This window comes from Seriola lalandi, unplaced genomic scaffold, assembly GCF_002814215.2.
Source record: "Seriola lalandi dorsalis isolate HSWRI2012SDOR001 ecotype SW California unplaced genomic scaffold, Sedor1 jcf7180002052274, whole genome shotgun sequence".
Lineage (NCBI taxonomy): Eukaryota > Metazoa > Chordata > Actinopteri > Carangiformes > Carangidae > Seriola > Seriola lalandi.
In genome coordinates this window covers 4,364,903-4,383,449 of record NW_019522827.1, presented here as the reverse complement: position 1 = coordinate 4,383,449, position 18,547 = coordinate 4,364,903, and the positions used below count along the sequence as shown (strand labels likewise).

The window sequence follows — 18,547 nt, the reverse complement described above, 5'->3', positions numbered from 1 at the left end:
AATAGTTGGAAAAAAAAAAAACATAAAGGTACAATGAGACGTTCTTACAGTGTCTTTCTAGTTAATGTCTTTTCTTCTTTGTCCTATCTTTGACTAACTTGTCATTGTTAAGAGGAATCCCTCCCATGTCACATGCTTCTGAAGACTGTGAAGTAGCATACGTTTACTCAACTGCAGCACTTCAGTACAGTTTAAACTCCATATTATTATATTATATTATATACCAGATTTCAGATGGAAATGTTTGCACTTTTTTTACTTCACTTCATCTGTACCTGTTAACTACTGGTTAATTTGCTAATTAAGATTAAGACCAAAACATGTGATCAGTTTATAGAATATGTTGTCACAGGTTAAACTACTCAACAGTACATACTTACCTGCCAACACTCCTGTAGCACTCCTGTGCACCCTACTGCCATGGCCCTCAACCTTTATCATAAATAATCATCATACATACATCCATATGTTTTCTATGTTTGTCTGACATTAACAAATTTGCCAGGTTGTGTATGAAACACGGGCTAGACGCACAATCCACGCACAATCCACACACGTACACACAATTTCAACCCATCCGTTAGCACAACTTGGCAACCCACAATCTGATTGAAGTGGTGTGTGCAGCTGCTCTCTGTGCAGGCAGGACATTTGACCGTGGGATGAATGGATTGTAGTTAAATAGATAAGATCAGATAAGACTTTATTAATCCCAAGACAAACAAAATAAACAAGTTTTGTTAAACTTGTTCATTTTATGTTCATGTAATCTAATGATGAATGTTAATATTAAATGAGAAAAAATGTTCCATATTTTGAAACCTAAGGTCTGACATAATGTAGTTAAAATCACTCCAGCGCATCCAACAACAGGGAGATACTCTGTCCACATTAATACACCAGTATCAATCATTCAACCAACCGTAGGCGCCATTTGTCTGCAGGACAAGGACATTTACTCCTATAATACTCTCAGTAGCCTAATTTTTGTTGAACATCTATTTATGGTTGTTTTACATAATGAAAAACAGGATGACAAAACATACTCAAATAAAGCTGACATGTACAGCACTTACAAAAAGGACAGTAAATGAAAAAATACATTTCAAGTATGATAATAACAAAACCTCTTCCCACCCTTCCTCCTGGGGGCAAAAAAAAAATCCATGAAATAAAGTTAGGGCTGCATTCTCTAGTATTTCCACATCATCAGTGCTAACAGTGAAAAAGGTACACGGTTATATGATACTAGGGGGACAGATCTAATGGTCCTTGATATGCTGTAGCACCAGGTTCCATGTGGATTGCCAGACGTTCAGTTCATTAAGTAGCCTAAATTACACCGGTAATTCAATTTTGTACTTTTACTTAAGTGAGATTTTGAATTCAGGATTTTCTTTCACCTCTGTCCACAGTGCAATCAGTGCACAGCTGCTAGGGCTGAAGTTACAAGAAAGCCAGATGCACCGTGAAGCAGAAATTGTGCGCAATACAAAAGTATTCTTTAATTTAATGTGGAAACAGTCATTTTTGCTTCCATGTAAAGTTGTGGTGACAAAATGTAAAAGTTAAGCTGCATTACTTTAGAAGTGGAGAACACTGACTGACTGTTTTGGATATTTGCTGACTAATGATAACACCTGTCTCATGTCTAAATCATGAATTTGATAACTAAAGGCTCAAGCTCTTGGAATGAAGCATCACACACTGGCTAAATTGCTAATCATGAATGATGTGTGGTTTACTGACATCACCTGAAGTGACTTTCGGGAGCTGAACTTGTGCTGCCAACCTACACAACCGCCTTGTACCCACAGCCACGAATCAAACACACTCCTCTTTCATGAAACATGCCTCAAAACGTTGGAGAGACAATCCTGTCTTCTCCATCATGAAAAAAAAGTAATGTCAGTGGTTTTTACCTCTTACAGTTCTGCGGCTCTGCTAGAGGTGCCCAGCTTTGAGACTCTGTCAGCGGAAATGGAGTCACTGAAGAGACACCTCTCGCAGACTGACTCGCCGACTGTCCTCTGCCACAACGACCTCCTGACGAAAAACATAATATACAACCAGAAAGAGGGTGAGGAACGGCCCTGCACATACTGACGGGCACATTTTCATCAACTAGATGCCAAAACCCAAGTGAAAACATTTCAGAATAAAAGACTGCCTCATTCTCCACCCTTTAATTGTAGCTCTGTGATGAAGGAACCTCGGTCCATTGCTGAGGCTAATGCTAAACTAAAAGAATGTGTCTCTTTTCATCCGTTTGAAATAATGCAGCTCACAGTCTTCATATTACTTCCCTTTATTTTACACACGGAGGTAAACCTTTGCACTGCTGAAATCCTGTTCCCATTTTATTAAATATTTTATCTCATTTGTTTTATCCTTTTTATTATGAGTTTATTTTTTCTCACACATTTTACAAAGATGCCATGGGCGACTCTCAGTCAAAAGAAACTCCTTGTGCCTTTGACTCCTACAAGGTTCTGTACTTTCAATAAAAGGAAGGAGAGTCAGCTATACCTGAGATGTGTTCGTCATGTTGCCCTGGTAACCGCTGCTGCTCTCCCTCTCTCTCCTCCTCCATCAGGAATGGTGAAATTCATTGACTACGAATACGCCGATTACAACTACCAGGCCTTCGATATTGGAAATCACTTCAATGAATTTGCCGGTAGGTTTGTGTCATGATGAAAACAAGTTCAATCTGCCAGAACATATAAGACTGATGTGGAATAGCTGTTGTATATACAGCATGTGATATGCAGAATGACTACTCAGTTTGTGCAATCTCCTTAACTATGATATCATTTTATCTTTCTGCCGATATGTACCATGACACTATGTCCTCCTCCCTCTGATGCTGCCAAGACAAATTGCTGTCTTCAGTATGTATTGTGTCTGGTGATAATAGAGACAGTGATGTACCAGCTGTGACACAATGAATCTTCACTTTAACACTTTTAGATTGAAGTGATCGAACACTTGTGATCAATACAGCTTTCATGTCAATGCTCACCATCTCAAAGTGACTGTAACTGAAGTCACATCTGAAAATTAGCTGTGTTGTTCTTGACCCTTGACCCTTAAAGGACCCATATTCTATAAAGTGATATTTCCATGTGTTGTTTGATTATAGATCAGGTCTAGGTTCTATATTAATACTGTGAAAGTATCAAAGCCTCAGTCCACAGAGAAATGCACACAGCCTGTATTCAGAAACTGAGCCTTAAAACCAGCCGTCAGGACTTCTGGAACTTTGTGATGTCACAACAGAGCAGTCACCGCTTTCAGTCAGACCCCATGCCCCGCCCACCTGGACCCAACATTCAACCTTGCGGGATTTGGTTTCTTTGAGTGTTTTCCTGAAATCTGCTAGATTTTTATTAGATCACTCAGAAAACAGTGAGCCAATCAGAAGAGAGCCTCCTCTCTTCTAAAATGGAAGAGAGCCTCCTCTCTTCTGATTGGCTCACTGACCTGTTGTTTCTAGAGCTCCAGAGAGAAGCCTGAGAGAGGAGATGTAAAACTACACTGAGATGGTTTTTGGCTCTTAAAACCACAAATATATCTTCTTGTGGATCAACACTTCAGATAAAACACAGGAAAAGTGTAAAATATGCGATCTTTAAAAACTGATCATGATGCCTAATTATTGCTGGAATGAGCAAAATGTCACACAAATATTCATATGTGGAGGGAAAATACAGCTAAAAACACTCTTTAATTTTAACTGATATTATAAAACTAATTTTTCAACTGAAACATTAATGTCATCCAGTTTCCATAATTCTTATTTTCTGGTACTGTGTGAAATTTAATATGCAGAAAGTGTTCAGAGCCTTTACTAAAGTAACAGTAGCAATACCATGCTGTAAAAGTGAAAGTCCTGCATTAAAGTCTTTGCAAAAACAAATCTTACTTAAATTATTTTAGAAAGTATCAAAACTAAATGCAGGTAAATGCCCCTGCGGGTGTTATTATATATATATATTATTATACATGAATAGATTATAATTGTTGCTCAGTGGCTCACCCGGTAGAGCACGTATCATTAGGACTCAGACTTTACCGCAAGGGTGGGTTCGAATCCCACGGCCCTTTGCTGCATGTCATCCCCGCTCTCTCACCCCAAACTTTCCTGTCTATCTCTCTCACTGCAACTCTTAATAAAGGCAGAGAAAAGCCCCAAAAAATAACTTCAAAAAAAATAATTGCTGTATACAATTTAGAGCCAATCTCAACCATGATACTGAATGTAAGCTACTGTTGAGTAGTTCCATCTGTAACATATTATATGAACTTATAGCGATTTCCATGTAAACTCTTCATTTAAAAGTAACTAGTATCTGTAGGTGTCCAATAAATACAGTGGGGGTAAAAAGCAGTAATAACATGTAAATACTGAAGTACAGCAGTAAATGTACTCAGTTAGTACATGTGACAGTGTCTGTCTCACAAAATATAGGAAAGGCCTATTTCACTATTTTCTGACATTTTTAAAACCAAACAGTCAATTGAGAAATCTATTGTAAAAGTAATTGATAGTCAATATCTGTTGTCCTTATATTTTTATCTCCATGTTGTACTTTTCATTTGCACCACATCAGTGTTGAGCTGAAGGTGCTGTCACAAACTGGGCAATTTACTATATGTGTTTGTAACATCATGTTCACTGAACCATCGTGTGGACTGTTGACTGAGGAGATGAAATGATGTAGTTCTGTGGCAAATCTTCAAAACTGACAGTTATTTTAGTCTTTGTGTTGAATTTTCACATTGACATAAGTTCTACTGTGTGTGTGTGTGTGTGTGTGCGTGCGTGTGTTGAAGGTGTGAATGATGTTAACTACAGCCTGTATCCGAGTCGGGAGCTGCAGAGGGACTGGCTGACGGCCTATCTGGAGAGTTACAAGCACAGCGCAGGACGTGAGGTCACGGTTACAGAGGCAGAAGTTACGCAGCTCTACATTCAAGTCTGCAAATTCTCACTGGTGAGTGTCTGTCTCCCCCTGACTCTGTTGAAATGTTGAAATATGTCATTATGTAGTGCCTCAGCACTTTGGACACACTTTGAAAAGTGACAAATCTCTCAACAGTTATTTCCTTTCTTAAAGTTGTGCTGTTGCAGGGACTAAAATATCTCAATATTATGAGATTAGTGTTCCCATTTCAGCAATATCCATATGTGTTTGTGCAGCCCTCTAAAATGGCAGGGCGGCAACACCTCACCATCACATTTTAACAATTTACTTTTCCAGCACCCAGAAGAAAAAAAAAACTCCTCAAAGAAAAACCAAAGCCGGTCCACAGCTGACCGACCGCTGCTCAGAGTTTGATGGACTCCATCTGAGTTGATTAGAAACTGCCGCAGGGAAAAATGAAAGACAGCAGCCAAAATTATTTTTCTTATGACCACAATTTTCATTCTTTGGTGGCTCAAGTGGTGCTGGGCTATCTGTCTAAAAGTGCTTTCATAGCTCAACACAATATGTAGAATTGTCTGACCAATTTCTCTTGAAATTGTCCAGAAATGATGAGAAGGCATATTACTTTTTAAAATAACTTGTGTCGCGGCCAAAAACCAGAGAGGGAGAAGTGAGAGAGAGAGAGAGAGAGAGAGGGGGGAAAGAAATATGGCCTGGAATGGAGTGAGAGGAGCGATAACATCATGTTGATTGAAATCAGATTTTCTATGACAAACCGAGGAGGACTCGAGGGAAGTGGGAGAAATTGATCACTGACGCTTTACAAGCCAAGTTTCCAGCTCGGCTGGTTTTGACAAGCCGTGTGTCAAAGTGAGGGACACTGAGCCTGTTAATTGAGACAATCACAGGGTCTGGTTTCATCGTTTCAAGGTGTCGGGCTGAAACTTCTTTCTTTAAAAATATACAGCGTGCAGCAGCAGCTAAACGTTGATTAACTACAGTTATTCACTTCATTAACTTTTCATTATCAACCATCCAAAGACAAAAGAAACAAAACATTCAAGGTCCCTTGTATAATTTCTCTTCTCGTCTTATGATAAAATGAAATATTATGATGACCTGAAAACAATTTTGATAATCGATTAATTGTTAAGAGAAATTTTCTCAAATGAAATATGTGGTTTTCTCTGATAGTAAATGAACTGCCTGTATGTTTGTCTGAAGAAAACAAACAATGTGAAGACGTCACTTTGGGATTTGGGAAACTGATGGAATTTTTTTCAGTACATAAAACAATTAATCAAGTCAATTATCAGATTAATAGCTAATAAAACAATTGTTATTGCAGCACTGCTCCCATTGTCATCAGAAGTGGCACAGTAAAAGTTGTCCACACTTGGTTTGACCATTCATTACAGATACAGATCTGACAAGATGTTTAAATCATCTCGCATCACATCTGGTAAAACCAGAAGATATCATCGATTATGTTAAACTGGCTTTGACAACAGTAATTATTAATTCAATCTGATTCTTTTTAATATTCTCTTTTTTTTTATTCCTTCTTTTGTCAATTAAATTAAATATGATTTTATCTCTTTGTGCCACTTTCATGTCACTTGGTAAAATCTTGGAATAATCAAAGTACATTGAAGTCGCACCATAGTGAAGTGTCGGTCGTTAATGATACACATGAATGGTGAAAACTCAGGAACCAAGGGAAGCAGTCTGCTGTGGTGGAAGCTGTGTGGCATTGACAAAGCCTGGCGGGATGCCAAAACTCTGCGGCGTGAAGCTGGCTCTCTCCAATCTTAATCCTTGGTGAACTGTGCCAGGACACCACGGGGTCTTTACGACTCATCCTCCCCTCCGCAGGGATCCCCCCGTGATGTTGAGGCTATAGCCCGCGGCTCTGTGATGTCACTCTCCCTTACACGTCTCTCATCTCGTTTTTCTCAATGGCTCCCTGTCACCCACGGCCTCTGCTTAGTGTTAGACTAATGCTCTCTTAATGGAGAGCAGTTATTAATCATAATAGAAACACGCTCAATCTCTCTCTCCCACTAAAGACAGAGATTAGAGATGAAAATCTGCCAGTGAGGGGGAGCGAAGCCAAGGGAAAACCGCACATTGCTCTTCAAGTATTTCATTCCACCCTTTATTTGATTATCAAATAAAAATGTGATTATATCACTGGGCCACAGAACAGAGGCCTGTCTGGATCTTATTAGGACTCGCTATTAGTGGTCCTACCAAGAAGATTTACAATAAGGGTGGAGAACAACAGAAATTTATGGAGGCATGGAAGTCCGCAAGCCTAAGTGAGCAAAGCCATTAAGGAGGGAACCATTCAATACAGAGGTTTGTCATCCTGACTGAGCAGCAGCAGCAGCAGCAGTTATAACACGACGACTGGAGGTCACTGAAGTGTGGTTTTACAGTTCTGCTCTGTAGCACAGGGAATGTAGCAAAACATGACACAAAAACAAAGTTGAATATTAGTGAAACCATACAGCACCTGTGATGTTTGATTTACGTGCACCACAGTGTAAAACCACCAATGTGATCCAGATTTCTACACTTTAAAAACACCTCCCAGTCCTTAATGAGTCTATCATTCAGTTAGATGACTCCAGTTCGGTCTCCGTCAGCAAGCGTTTGCCTCACTGACGTATCCTTGAGCAAGGCGCTGACATCTGACCCCGCTGTGACCTCCCTGCAGGGGCGGGGGGTGGGGCAAGAAGAAGTGTGCTTTTGAAGCTTTAATTGGATTAAAGGGGTGAATTGAGTATTGTATGGTCTTCACACGTTGTAGCTGCTGTTTCCTTCAAAGACAACATCATGTTTTGAACTGAGAGTGCAAGCACATTACATTAAGTTGCTTGATGTGACTGCTTTAGTTTTAATAAATCACACACACACACACACACATATATATATATCTATATAGATATAGATATGTATATATTGCAGAAAGAAATACATTATTCAAAATGAGAGCAACAAAATGAAACAATGGAAAATGTTTTAATTGTGTGGTACATGTAGCAACATGTAAATTGAGTTAGGTAAGGGAAACTGGGACAGTTGCAACAGGGGATGGAAGCAACAAGTCTTATTCCTCCAATCAGAAAAATGCTAGAGTGATGACACTCGCTCTGCACATGCTCAGTTAGACCCTCCTCCCACCACAAAGACAGAAGACACATTCGACACGTGCTGCTGCATTTATTGAAAAAAATCTGTTTTATGTGAAAGTGATTTTTTTTTCAAGCTGTCCTGACCTTTTGTATGAATTAATCAAAACTTACTTGGTTAGCATGTGTTAAGGTGAGTGTGTTTAGCTAGCACATGATGTTCTGTCATGCTCATGGGGTGATGACAGTTGCAAGTTGTTGTCCCCAAGCTAAGCAGTCAAATCATTATCAAATTATATGAATAGATAATAATAATGATAAAGTTCAACCAATTATTTTATTATTATTATATAATATTGAGCAAATTATTTTGTTAGCCTCTTATCCCTATATTAGCCTGTTCTGTTCATCATAAGCAATAAAATCAAAAAATTGTACTATATTCTATGCAAAACAAAACTCAATAACTAGCATTTGAAAAATAATATTAAATACAATAATATTACTAATATTATTGTAAAAAAATACTTTCAGACTAATATGCTAATTGAGACAAAAGCAAAGATAAATTTTGCATATTTTTAATATGTTGCAACCATCTCTGTTCCATGTTGCAATTATCCTCAGGCTTGGGGTCAGTTTCAACACCTTAATTCTTCCATTCGAATAACTATAGTGAATGATACTGTATGTCATGTATTATCATCTCTAAATGGTATGGGTAATTACAAACAGATGTAAGTTTAATATACAAAAGTTTGGTTGGCCTACAACATAGTCTTTGAGACAAATGCAAAAAGTGTTGCAACCGTCCCCAGTCCTAATCCAGTATACCCAGTATAAAGTCTGGCCTTGCTCTTGTTATGTTCTATAGCGCTTTATTATTATATTATTTTATATATATATTCGATTATTTTTTCAAATCAAATTCTACTTCGACTCAGTGTTGGATTATCTCAAGCAAATGTGTCAAATCTTGACAATATGCTTTGAAATCTAGTCAAACTGGCTAAATTAACTTCCTACTCTGGTGCTTTAAAGTTTTCTATCTTCTCCTTCAGGCGTCCAACTTCTTCTGGGGTCTCTGGGCCATCCTGCAGTCTCGCTTTTCATCCATCGACTTTGACTTCCAAAGGTTAGTACCTCTGACAGAAGCAGCTTAAAGGTCCCACGAAAACAGAAAAAGCAGGAGATTTTTCCATGTGGTTACGTTGTGTCCACAGTTGGCAGCGAGTGTGTGTCTGCGTCACTTCGCATGAACATTTGTCCTCACTTGCTGAAGCTGTATGACTGTGACGTTTTGTCCATCGACAGATAGACAGGTTACAAATTGCTACTATTCAAATGGACATCGTCTGACATAAGCAGCACCTTCACATTAACACCACCTCAACAGTTATTTAATGTAAAAACACATGAAACCGCAAAGAAAATTGTAACTCATTGGACCACCTTATTACAGCACTTAACATCATCATACGTCACTTAAATAAACACAAGTGGAAAAACACATCCTGAGCATTGAATTCAAGCTCTCAGCGTTTTATTTCAGTGTTTAGACAAACAGGATCTTCATTAGGATCGCCTGACGAAGAATTTGCTGGCAGAGAAATTGCAATAAAAGATTGGGGACTTGAGCCCAGCGTGTGGAAATATTTCTTTTTTTTTTTTTCCAGCGGTGCTTCAAGACTTTGTGTATCCAGAATCTGGCATAAAACAGGCAGGACAAGCTCACTGCTCCTACTCCTCTTGTCACTACTAAATACAGACAAAATGTTTACACATGAAATTCTCTGCTTTTCTTCACTCTTAAACCGTTTCAGCGAAAAAAAAAAAAAGATGAAAGGCCGAGCTTTCAAAAAGACTTTCAAGAAAAATTAATTTCTTTTATTTCTAAACATATTATAATCCACACAGGGGCTAGTTGTCTTTAAACAGGTCCAGGAGACATTCCTTACTACCAGCAACCAGACAATAAAGTTCAGGAGGGCAAAATGTTTCCCTCCACCCCCACTTTTCCCTCCTTTCTCCCTCCCCTGTGTGCCCCACACCCGCCACAGTGGTGATCGTGATCCTAATCACTATTGACATACGGCACCCTCCCCTCTGTGTGGCTTTTCTCTGCCCACTTGCTAGATCAGCGACAGGGCCCCCGCCTCATTTCGATCTGGACCTCGGAGGAAATGTGATCCAGAGGGGTGCCGAGGCACAGAGGCACTATTGTTCCCGTGCCGTCGGTCCTCCCTTACATATACGTCTCTCATCCCTGGCTGGGCCACGCTCGCCTGCTAGACGTCTGCTCCTCTAAGCTGCCGGCTGAGGTTGTCCTAAAGTGCAGGGTGAGGGTCGGGTTACATTTCTTCAACTGGAGGGTTAAACTGAAATGAGCTCTGAGAGCAACCGTAACCACGGGGAACCAGGTCTGTCCCTGTAATACATACACACACACACGCACACACACACACACATTTATATATATATATACAGTACACACATACATACAAATACAAGGTAATTTTTCTCCAACTCAAGCTGAACTGTGTCTGCCAGTGTGGTGCTTGTCAGTGAAGCTAGGTCTTAGTTTTAGTTTTAACATTTTATGCATCTGTTCTGCGACATTTACTCCTGGTGTCCGCACCACTCCGCAGTTTTCGAGCCCCTAAAACAGAGACTCTTGGAAACGCTGCTGACCCTGTTTTAGTATAAAAGTCTAGATGGGCAGAAACTAAGACTTTTGGGAACGATGATACAGAGTTAAAACAGTCGTCTGGACGGAGATCGTTTTCGGTTTAAAATGCCATTTTAAAATGTAAAAGTATCAGTGTAGATATAGCCTTAGCATATTAGCATTAGCGTACAATATCAATCGCCACCAGAGCATTGAGACTGGAACATGAAACCAAAAGATTTAACATTTGATTTAATGAATAAAAGCAGCTTTAACTTTAATTTACCTGTCAGAATCACATCCTTTCTCTTAACTTAACCATGAGGTTTTACATCCCTTCTCCACACTGCACTGCTGCTTTATTCTTTGATGATAAAAAAAAAAATTCAGTTGAGGGAAGAGATAATAAGTTAGAGTTAAAACATTGTGTGTGAGTGTGTGTGTGTGTGTGTGTGGTGTGTGCGCGTGTGTTTCCTCCCACTGTTATCCCCCTGAGCCAAATCTCCGCCGACTTCCCATCGAGTGACAGGCGTCGCCCGGGCCTTGTGCTTTAACCAGGGCCAGATGTAGATGTGACAATAGGGAGCCACAAGGGGAATGCAAAGCCGCCTTCCCTCCACCGTGTGTATTTACTTTCCTTATATGATTTTATTCATGTGTTGAAAGTGTCTGCGAGTCAGTGGTTTAGATTTGTGGACGTGTTGGCAAGGCGAGCCGTTATTTGACAAAGACATTATTATGAGGAAATGAATGAGGAGGAGGCCCACTGTTTGGAATAGCCTGACTGCAAAATTGGGGGGAATTGTGCACAAAAGCACATTGTGAAAGGGAATACCTGCTTTGGAGGGAGTTCATTTTCCTCTCCTTCTGCTAAATAGAAAAACATCTCAGTTTCATCTCTGATGATGATAAACGTTGAGCACGCTAGTTTTAGGTGTCGGCCTTAATAAAAACAGGGATGAATGGGATTGTCTGTGAAGGCTGCTGTTCTTCTAAATGGGTGTACTCACATGTAATTTCACTTATGCAGGGTGTGGAGGGGACAGGTAATTAGATTAACAGTGCAAAATGCTTTGAACAGAGTTTTTTTTTTGTAGAAGCTTACATTGAAACTCTTTTGACTTTTTATTTTAAATAACTAAATGTCCACTCAACGATTTTGAGATTTATCAAGTGGTGTTCAATTATTTTGCATCCTGTTAGTTTAAAAGTGTCATTTTAATGTGAGTGAGGACTTATTTTTTAGAATAAGAGCATCATCTTACTGACTGATAGTTAATGGGACATGTATTTGAAATCAGTTGACAGGACTCTGTATATTGATGTCTGTATGCACGCCAACACTTCAATAGAAATTGTGTCTGTTCTTTAAAGTATCTGGCACAAATATAGACTAGATCAAATCTGGAGAACTCATACAGTCAATACAGTGACAAACCAGGTCATCTTTCAGAAATCAAAAAACCTCATGAAGTGTTTTTGGCTTCCTGATCCAAGTCCTTTAATACTGGGTATGTGTTCATCCCAAAACCAATCCAATATATTTATTAAATATGTATCTGATACAATGAATTAACAGCTTTGGTACTTGATCCAAATACAGAAGGTCCCAGTCTATATAGTGTTATTTTTTGTGGTACGAGACATGATGAGTGAAATAAACATCAACACCATGACTGAGTGTTTCCACCTTGAACTGCAGTGAACCAATGAGTCAGTGTCTCATAAAAACAGATTCAAATGTTTCATACGTCACAAACCTAAGGAACCAGTCAACTTGTGGGGGCGGGGCTAAATAAACCTGAAACCTTGTCAATACAGAGAGAGAGAGTTAGCATTAGCACAAGCGCTAACACTGTTTCAGCTACTGCCAGTTACAAGCTAACAAACAACATAAACAAATAAAAGATGCTAACTACGCTAACCGCTCTGATCCGTCTGCTAGTCTCTGGTTCTGGTCTCAGACTCCTCCTCTGAGTCTGGGTCTGACTGAGGCTCAAACATGTGGCTGAGTCTCTCTGATGTTTCCTCCTCTAACTGTCTTGATGCTCTCTGCTCTTTCACCTGTCCACCTGGAGCAAGCAGGTGGTGGGCGGGGCTCAAGGCCTGATCCAGATTTCTCAATGAGGAAGTAAGAGTAATGCTTCCAGTTTTTTTTTTTTTTTTTCACTTTTTATGTGTGAAAAACATTTTGAACAAAACATTATTCATAGCAGAGGATTTTTATTTTTGTTGCATAGTTTAAAAAGTCTATGTGTAAGTTTAAAAAAGCTTTAATACTATAAAGTTGATAAGTTTCAATTACTGAGTGTTTGCCGGCTGAGTGTTTAGGACACTGCTCTTTGCTAACAACAATGAGGAGAGATACTGTAAAATATTTAATAATGGATTTGATCAGAACAAATCTGCATTTTGTCTGAAGTCAGAGTCATGCGAAACAACCAGTGTGGCTGCATCATTTTTCACATTCACACACTCTAATTTTCACTCACATAGGCAGTGAAATACAGTAAGTAAAGGCTCCACTTTTAATTCAGTTTATTTATACTGATCCATGATTCTGTCTTTTGCCTAATAATTAACAGAAACTGAATCTGGAAGATCGTCATGGAGAAATGTGATGTTCACAGCTGAACAGCTGCCATAGATGCAGTCACAGCCCAACAGGTGTTTTGTTTGTCCAATCAAGAGGAGAGAAGGCTTCATGAGAGAAAACTGTCAATCATCCTCTGTAGCACACGCTTTACTTAAAATCATGTCTGTCCAGAGAAAACGTTTGCCAAGCCACAATGAGAGAAGTGAAAATTGCATACAGGTTCTGCTGTCAGGATTTCTATCCCCCCAAATCTTATTGTATAGAAACATAATATCTAGGAGACAGGGTTAAAGTTGGATACATACTATATATACCACCTACCTCTTTCAACGAGCTACTGGTGTGTATTGTATATCTAAAGATGACCCACAAGTGAAGCAAAGAAACTACAAGAAAGAAAGAACTCTTGCAAAGAGCAGACGACAGAACCCAGAGATACAGGTAAGGAAGAGCTTGATGGAATACAAGTAACTAAAAGGCATGTGCCTGAATTATCTTTTTGTCTCACCGGCAATAAGTGATAGAAAACTGATTCTGCGTCGAGGAGCTCAACGAAAAGCACTGATTAAAGGACAAATTCCTCTCTTTTCCTCCCATTTTCTGTGCCTTTGAAACTTCACTTAATTTCAAAGGGTAGAATATAATGGCCAAGGGCAACAGCGTACTCAGACATCAGATTTATTGAAGCTTTCGATAATATGGTTTGAAAAAATACAAAATCACTTTTGTCACAGTTAAGTTCTGAAATGGCTTTGGCACAGCTTTCAGACTCAGAGCTTTATTTAACGGGGAATTGATGCTATATTATGCAAGTTTTCAAAACAAAAACACATTGCACACCTTGAGCTATAAGCAGGGCCCGCTGTGCGACCTGGGGTGAGCACTAGAAAAACACATTATCACTTTAGCGCAGTGAATGTTCTGAAAGCTCCAGGGGAACTTCATCGCGAGATATGTGAAAGAGATTTTCAAGTAGTTTAAAGAACTGCTTCAAACATGACACACATATACCATATTTAACATTTTTATTGTTATATTTTCCACATTTGTGAAGTATTGAGACACCTGTCATTATGCACATTAAGCACTGCTCTAATTTCACACATGAAAAGATCAGGTTACTCCAACTCTGATGTTGTGTGATGCTCTGGAGAAGCGTTTTCAAGTCTGAGAAAATGACCCCTGATGATGTCATAGTGATGTCATCCGGGTCATCTCAGCTCATGCTTTACACTTCAAGATTTCTTATTACAAGTTACAGCATAATCCTGACTTAATGACGAGTGCAATACTAAATCGTAGGATTACACCTTTAAATAAAGTTTCCTGCTAATTTAAAAAAAAAAAATGTATGCATCTCCGTCGGCAACGGCCACAGACAGAGGTCGTATGTTTTTGGGTTGTCTGTCCACAATGTCTCAGTAACACCTTGAGGGAGTTTCTCAAAATTTAGTACAATCATTTGTTTGGACTCGAGGGTGAACTGATAAAATTTTGGTGGTCAAAGGTCAAAGGTCAAGGTCAGCGAGGACTAGCCTCTACATATGGGGCGCCTGCTCAACCCACTGCGCCACTCGACGCCCCTAAAATATCATGTTTTAAGAGTGTCCACAAAGCCCTGTAGGAGCAGTACACACGTGTTGTTTTCACTATTAAATCAACTGGTATGTAAATTCGAACATTATTATTTGAACTGGCTGTTTTGCAGTGTTGTTGGACTTCACTGCAACGAGCCGTTTGGCGACACTGTCTACTCACGTTATACGACAGTTTACAGTTTATGTTTTACGATGCGCGTCAGAAATGATCATTTAAAAGGAAATGTGGATGGTGCTTAATCAGTTCAATCAGTTATCAGTAGTAACTCTTAAGACCTGGTCATTGAAAAGAAAATCAAATGAAACGTCCGACACAATGGACACAACAGACAAGGTACAGCGACTTGATGCAAGTGCTGATGATGAAAACTTTGTCCCAGCTGACACTTTTCCACACGAGTTCACCACAGCACTGCTGAAGCTGTAGGTTATTGGTCTTGTTGATGTTGGGAAGTTAGATGTTCTGTGAGTCCTTGGTCTGACAGAGCCACTGCACCAGAGGAAACTTTACAAACAAAACAAAAGTGCCAATTTGAAATGTTCTGCTTTGTCCTTTAATCCAATAAGATTTTGCTTAATGATCTTAATTTACTGTGTACAGACATGGACAAGTTAGTTGTGTTGCAGACTTGATTTTCCAGCATGAGCATGTAATTTTATTTGTTTAAATGTGGACTCAGAGCTGTAATGTGTATGGAATATTGTGTATAAACAACAGTTTAAGTTATTTCATACATTTGTGTGATATTTGAAGTAACTAACTAAATGGGATATTTGTTGTTACGTTTAATGTACACTCATCCTTTGATAATCAAATTCCTACTGTATCAAGTGACAAGAGAGTGGTTTTAGAAAGTCAATCATTTTTATATTTTAATTAACTATGTAAAGTGTATAAAAATCCATATAAGTAGAGTCTGGACATTCATCTTGGGTCTTGGGTTCGGTTTGTGAATGTTTCATGAATCCACCTTCATTAAACTCAGTATGATTTTCGAGTCTGGTCACTTTTCAGAGGAATTCATTGCATCCTTGTCCGTTTATCTATTGATCTATCCATTTTTTCCTTATACCTGCCTGAGTTTAACACAGCACACACTGCACTCTAAAAGATGAAACACCTTTTTACTATTATCAACATAGTTGCTGGCATAAGGGGCAGGTCAGCTGAGGATAGATTTATGTATTTGTATTGTGTTTGTATGAATTTAAAACCTATAGAAAAAAGACTAGAATGTCAGACAGGAATGCAATAAAAGTCCAGGGTCAGATTTGAAGCCAGTACTTTGTTATCATAGAGCAGGAGACTTGAAATGCTGCCATTTTACAAAATTGTCTGTGTTCCCCTGACGACTGTCTTCTGCCCTCTGCTCTCCTCCCAGATACGCCACAGCACGACTCAACTTCTACTTTGAGAAGAAAGAGGAATATTTTGGCCTGACAATGAACTAGAGACAGAGGACAAAGGACCAACGTGTTTTAAATGAGAGGTATCCTCATCTGCTCCGTGTATCCAAGAAGAGTTCTGACTGATGTGACCGTGTCCTTCCTTGTTGCACTGAACAATATCGTCTGTGGATGGAAGGCACAGAATAAGCTTATAAAAGTGCTCCCCATTGTTTGTTATTTCAGGCTGAAGTGTGAGTTAATATGTTTTGCTATCACTGTGATTTCTAAAATATTTGTTTTACCACAGTCACTATGCCGATAAGCTTATTTGGCAAATTGAGATGAGACTGACGCCAGAAACACATTAATTGTTCCCACATTTAGCCGGGTCGCATAAAGCCACAAAAACTGAGCCTGATCATAAAACCCGTAAGAGAGTTATTTGCAGGCTTATTCAGTGCGTACCCCAGTTCTGATGGAAAACAAGTTTTCATTTCAACTTATTTACTGCACCGAGTAGTGCGTTATTTTAAATCTGTCTCTTTCCTTAGGACATGTTAAGCTGCTTTGTCGGCACCTCACGGATGTTCATCAAGCACTAAATAGCTTATTTGTGTCAAAATAGTGTATAAAGACAGTATTTAATTCTGATTTTACATAAATCATGTCACAAATTTGTCCTTACGTTAGTAAATTGTGAAATGCTTCACCTATTTGTCCACATTATAAAAGTGCTTCAGCCCAAAAGTCACTGTAAAAAGCGTCTTTGCTCCCTGACCGACTGAAAGTGCTGTTGCTACACCTCCAACAGACTCTTTCTGAATGGGTCATTTTGATTTGAATATAAGTAACTTTCCTTTTCTTTAAATACCATAGTCTACCTAACAGTGGGGACACACTACACTGATGTCCTTACCACACGCTTCCTTGTTGCAGGTCATTAACTTGTCTGAAATGTTCACTGAGTCAGTGAGTGTGTTACAATTCAGATCAATGTATGATACAAGAAGACGATCTACATTACATCTACTGTAATAAAAGAATATGATGGTTGGTTGGCAAGACGTGTAGGAAGGACTTCTACACTGGAAAACATCAAACAGGAATTTATTGGAATCAAATAATCTTTATTAACTTTACATAAATATATAAGTTTCATTAAGTGAATTCAACTTAAAACAGGATCTAGTTTTATTTTCAGACCACTTCAGAACTTACAAACATGAATTCACCTGACTGTAATTCTTCTTACATGAACGGATGAGTTGAATGAATGAACTATGAACACACATGATGGGAACTTGCTCTGTGTTACATGTATATATATATACATACATATACAATACATGCTGAGAGAAGTTATGGTTGTTTCCGTTCAGTCAGAATGTTTATAATGTAAGAAGGTCACTGGGAGCAGCCTCGCATGTTGTGTTTGAGCTTGTTTTCTCAAGTTGAATGAACTCACCTTGGTTGGTTTTCCATTTTCACAACTTAAAGATTTTGAACAAATTATTTAACTTTAAATGAAGTCAGAAACATTTTGAAGTTGAACCAGCTGAACAGGATTTACAGGCCAGCAGGTCGCAGCAGACGTTTAGACTTGTCACATGAGAACTAGCACAGGTGACAGTAATGACACTGATTGGTTGATTGGCTCGGTTCCATTAGGTTCAGTGAGGTATGAGAAGTCGGTCCGCTGGGCCCAGAGAGGAAATACATACTGTACATGCTGCGGCCGCAACTAATACAGTTTAACTGTATAAATACTTTCCTGCTAGACGCGTCACAGTATTTGTCATGAACAGGGTCTGCAGCGACAGTTAGTCAGTTTAATACTATTCTGATCCCGCCCTCATCATTTGGGACGTTTCAAGTTCAAGATCATGTGAATCATGAGTCCGTGATTCAGTGTCAACAGTGTGAATAATGAAACCCAGCAGAGCTGCGGCTGGTGGAGGCTTCATCACTCTAAAGTTCCTCAGTGAACAAAGACCCGGACCACCAGCAGGATTTTGATCAGCTGATGCCAATATATTCAGCATCATGTGACTGATGTTGTAACTAAATGAATACAATGCTCCATTTGTTACTGAAATGCAGTTAGTATTGATTAAGTCGTTCATCGTTTAAATAAAACAGTTGCAAAGGAACAGACAGGCCATTAGGAATTATGGACAAAGAATTTTGCAAATTAGGAACCTCATCTGCACCCACTCCACCCACCC

At 39.1% G+C, this 18,547-nt stretch overlaps 1 protein-coding gene across 5 annotated transcripts in view; it reads left to right on the top strand.

Annotated features, from left to right (window-relative positions):
* LOC111650458 (ethanolamine kinase 1-like) overlaps positions 1 to 18,547 on the top strand; it is a 35,461-nt gene that overhangs the window by 11,896 nt on the left and 5,018 nt on the right. For 2 of the 5 annotated variants that reach the window (XM_087172348.1, XM_087172351.1), the window contains 6 exons: positions 1,932 to 2,080; positions 2,597 to 2,680; positions 4,840 to 5,000; positions 9,133 to 9,206; positions 10,208 to 10,410; positions 16,316 to 17,684. In XM_087172348.1, coding sequence (XP_087028474.1) covers positions 1,932 to 2,080; positions 2,597 to 2,680; positions 4,840 to 5,000; positions 9,133 to 9,206; positions 10,208 to 10,379 — 640 coding nt within the window. In that variant the 3' untranslated portion in view covers positions 10,380 to 10,410; positions 16,316 to 17,684. Of the gene's footprint in view, positions 1 to 1,931; positions 2,081 to 2,596; positions 2,681 to 4,839; positions 5,001 to 9,132; positions 9,207 to 10,207; positions 10,411 to 16,315; positions 17,685 to 18,547 lie in introns of those variants that run through there. The other 3 variants (XM_087172350.1, XM_023400363.2, XM_087172352.1) reach the window with 3 other exon arrangements.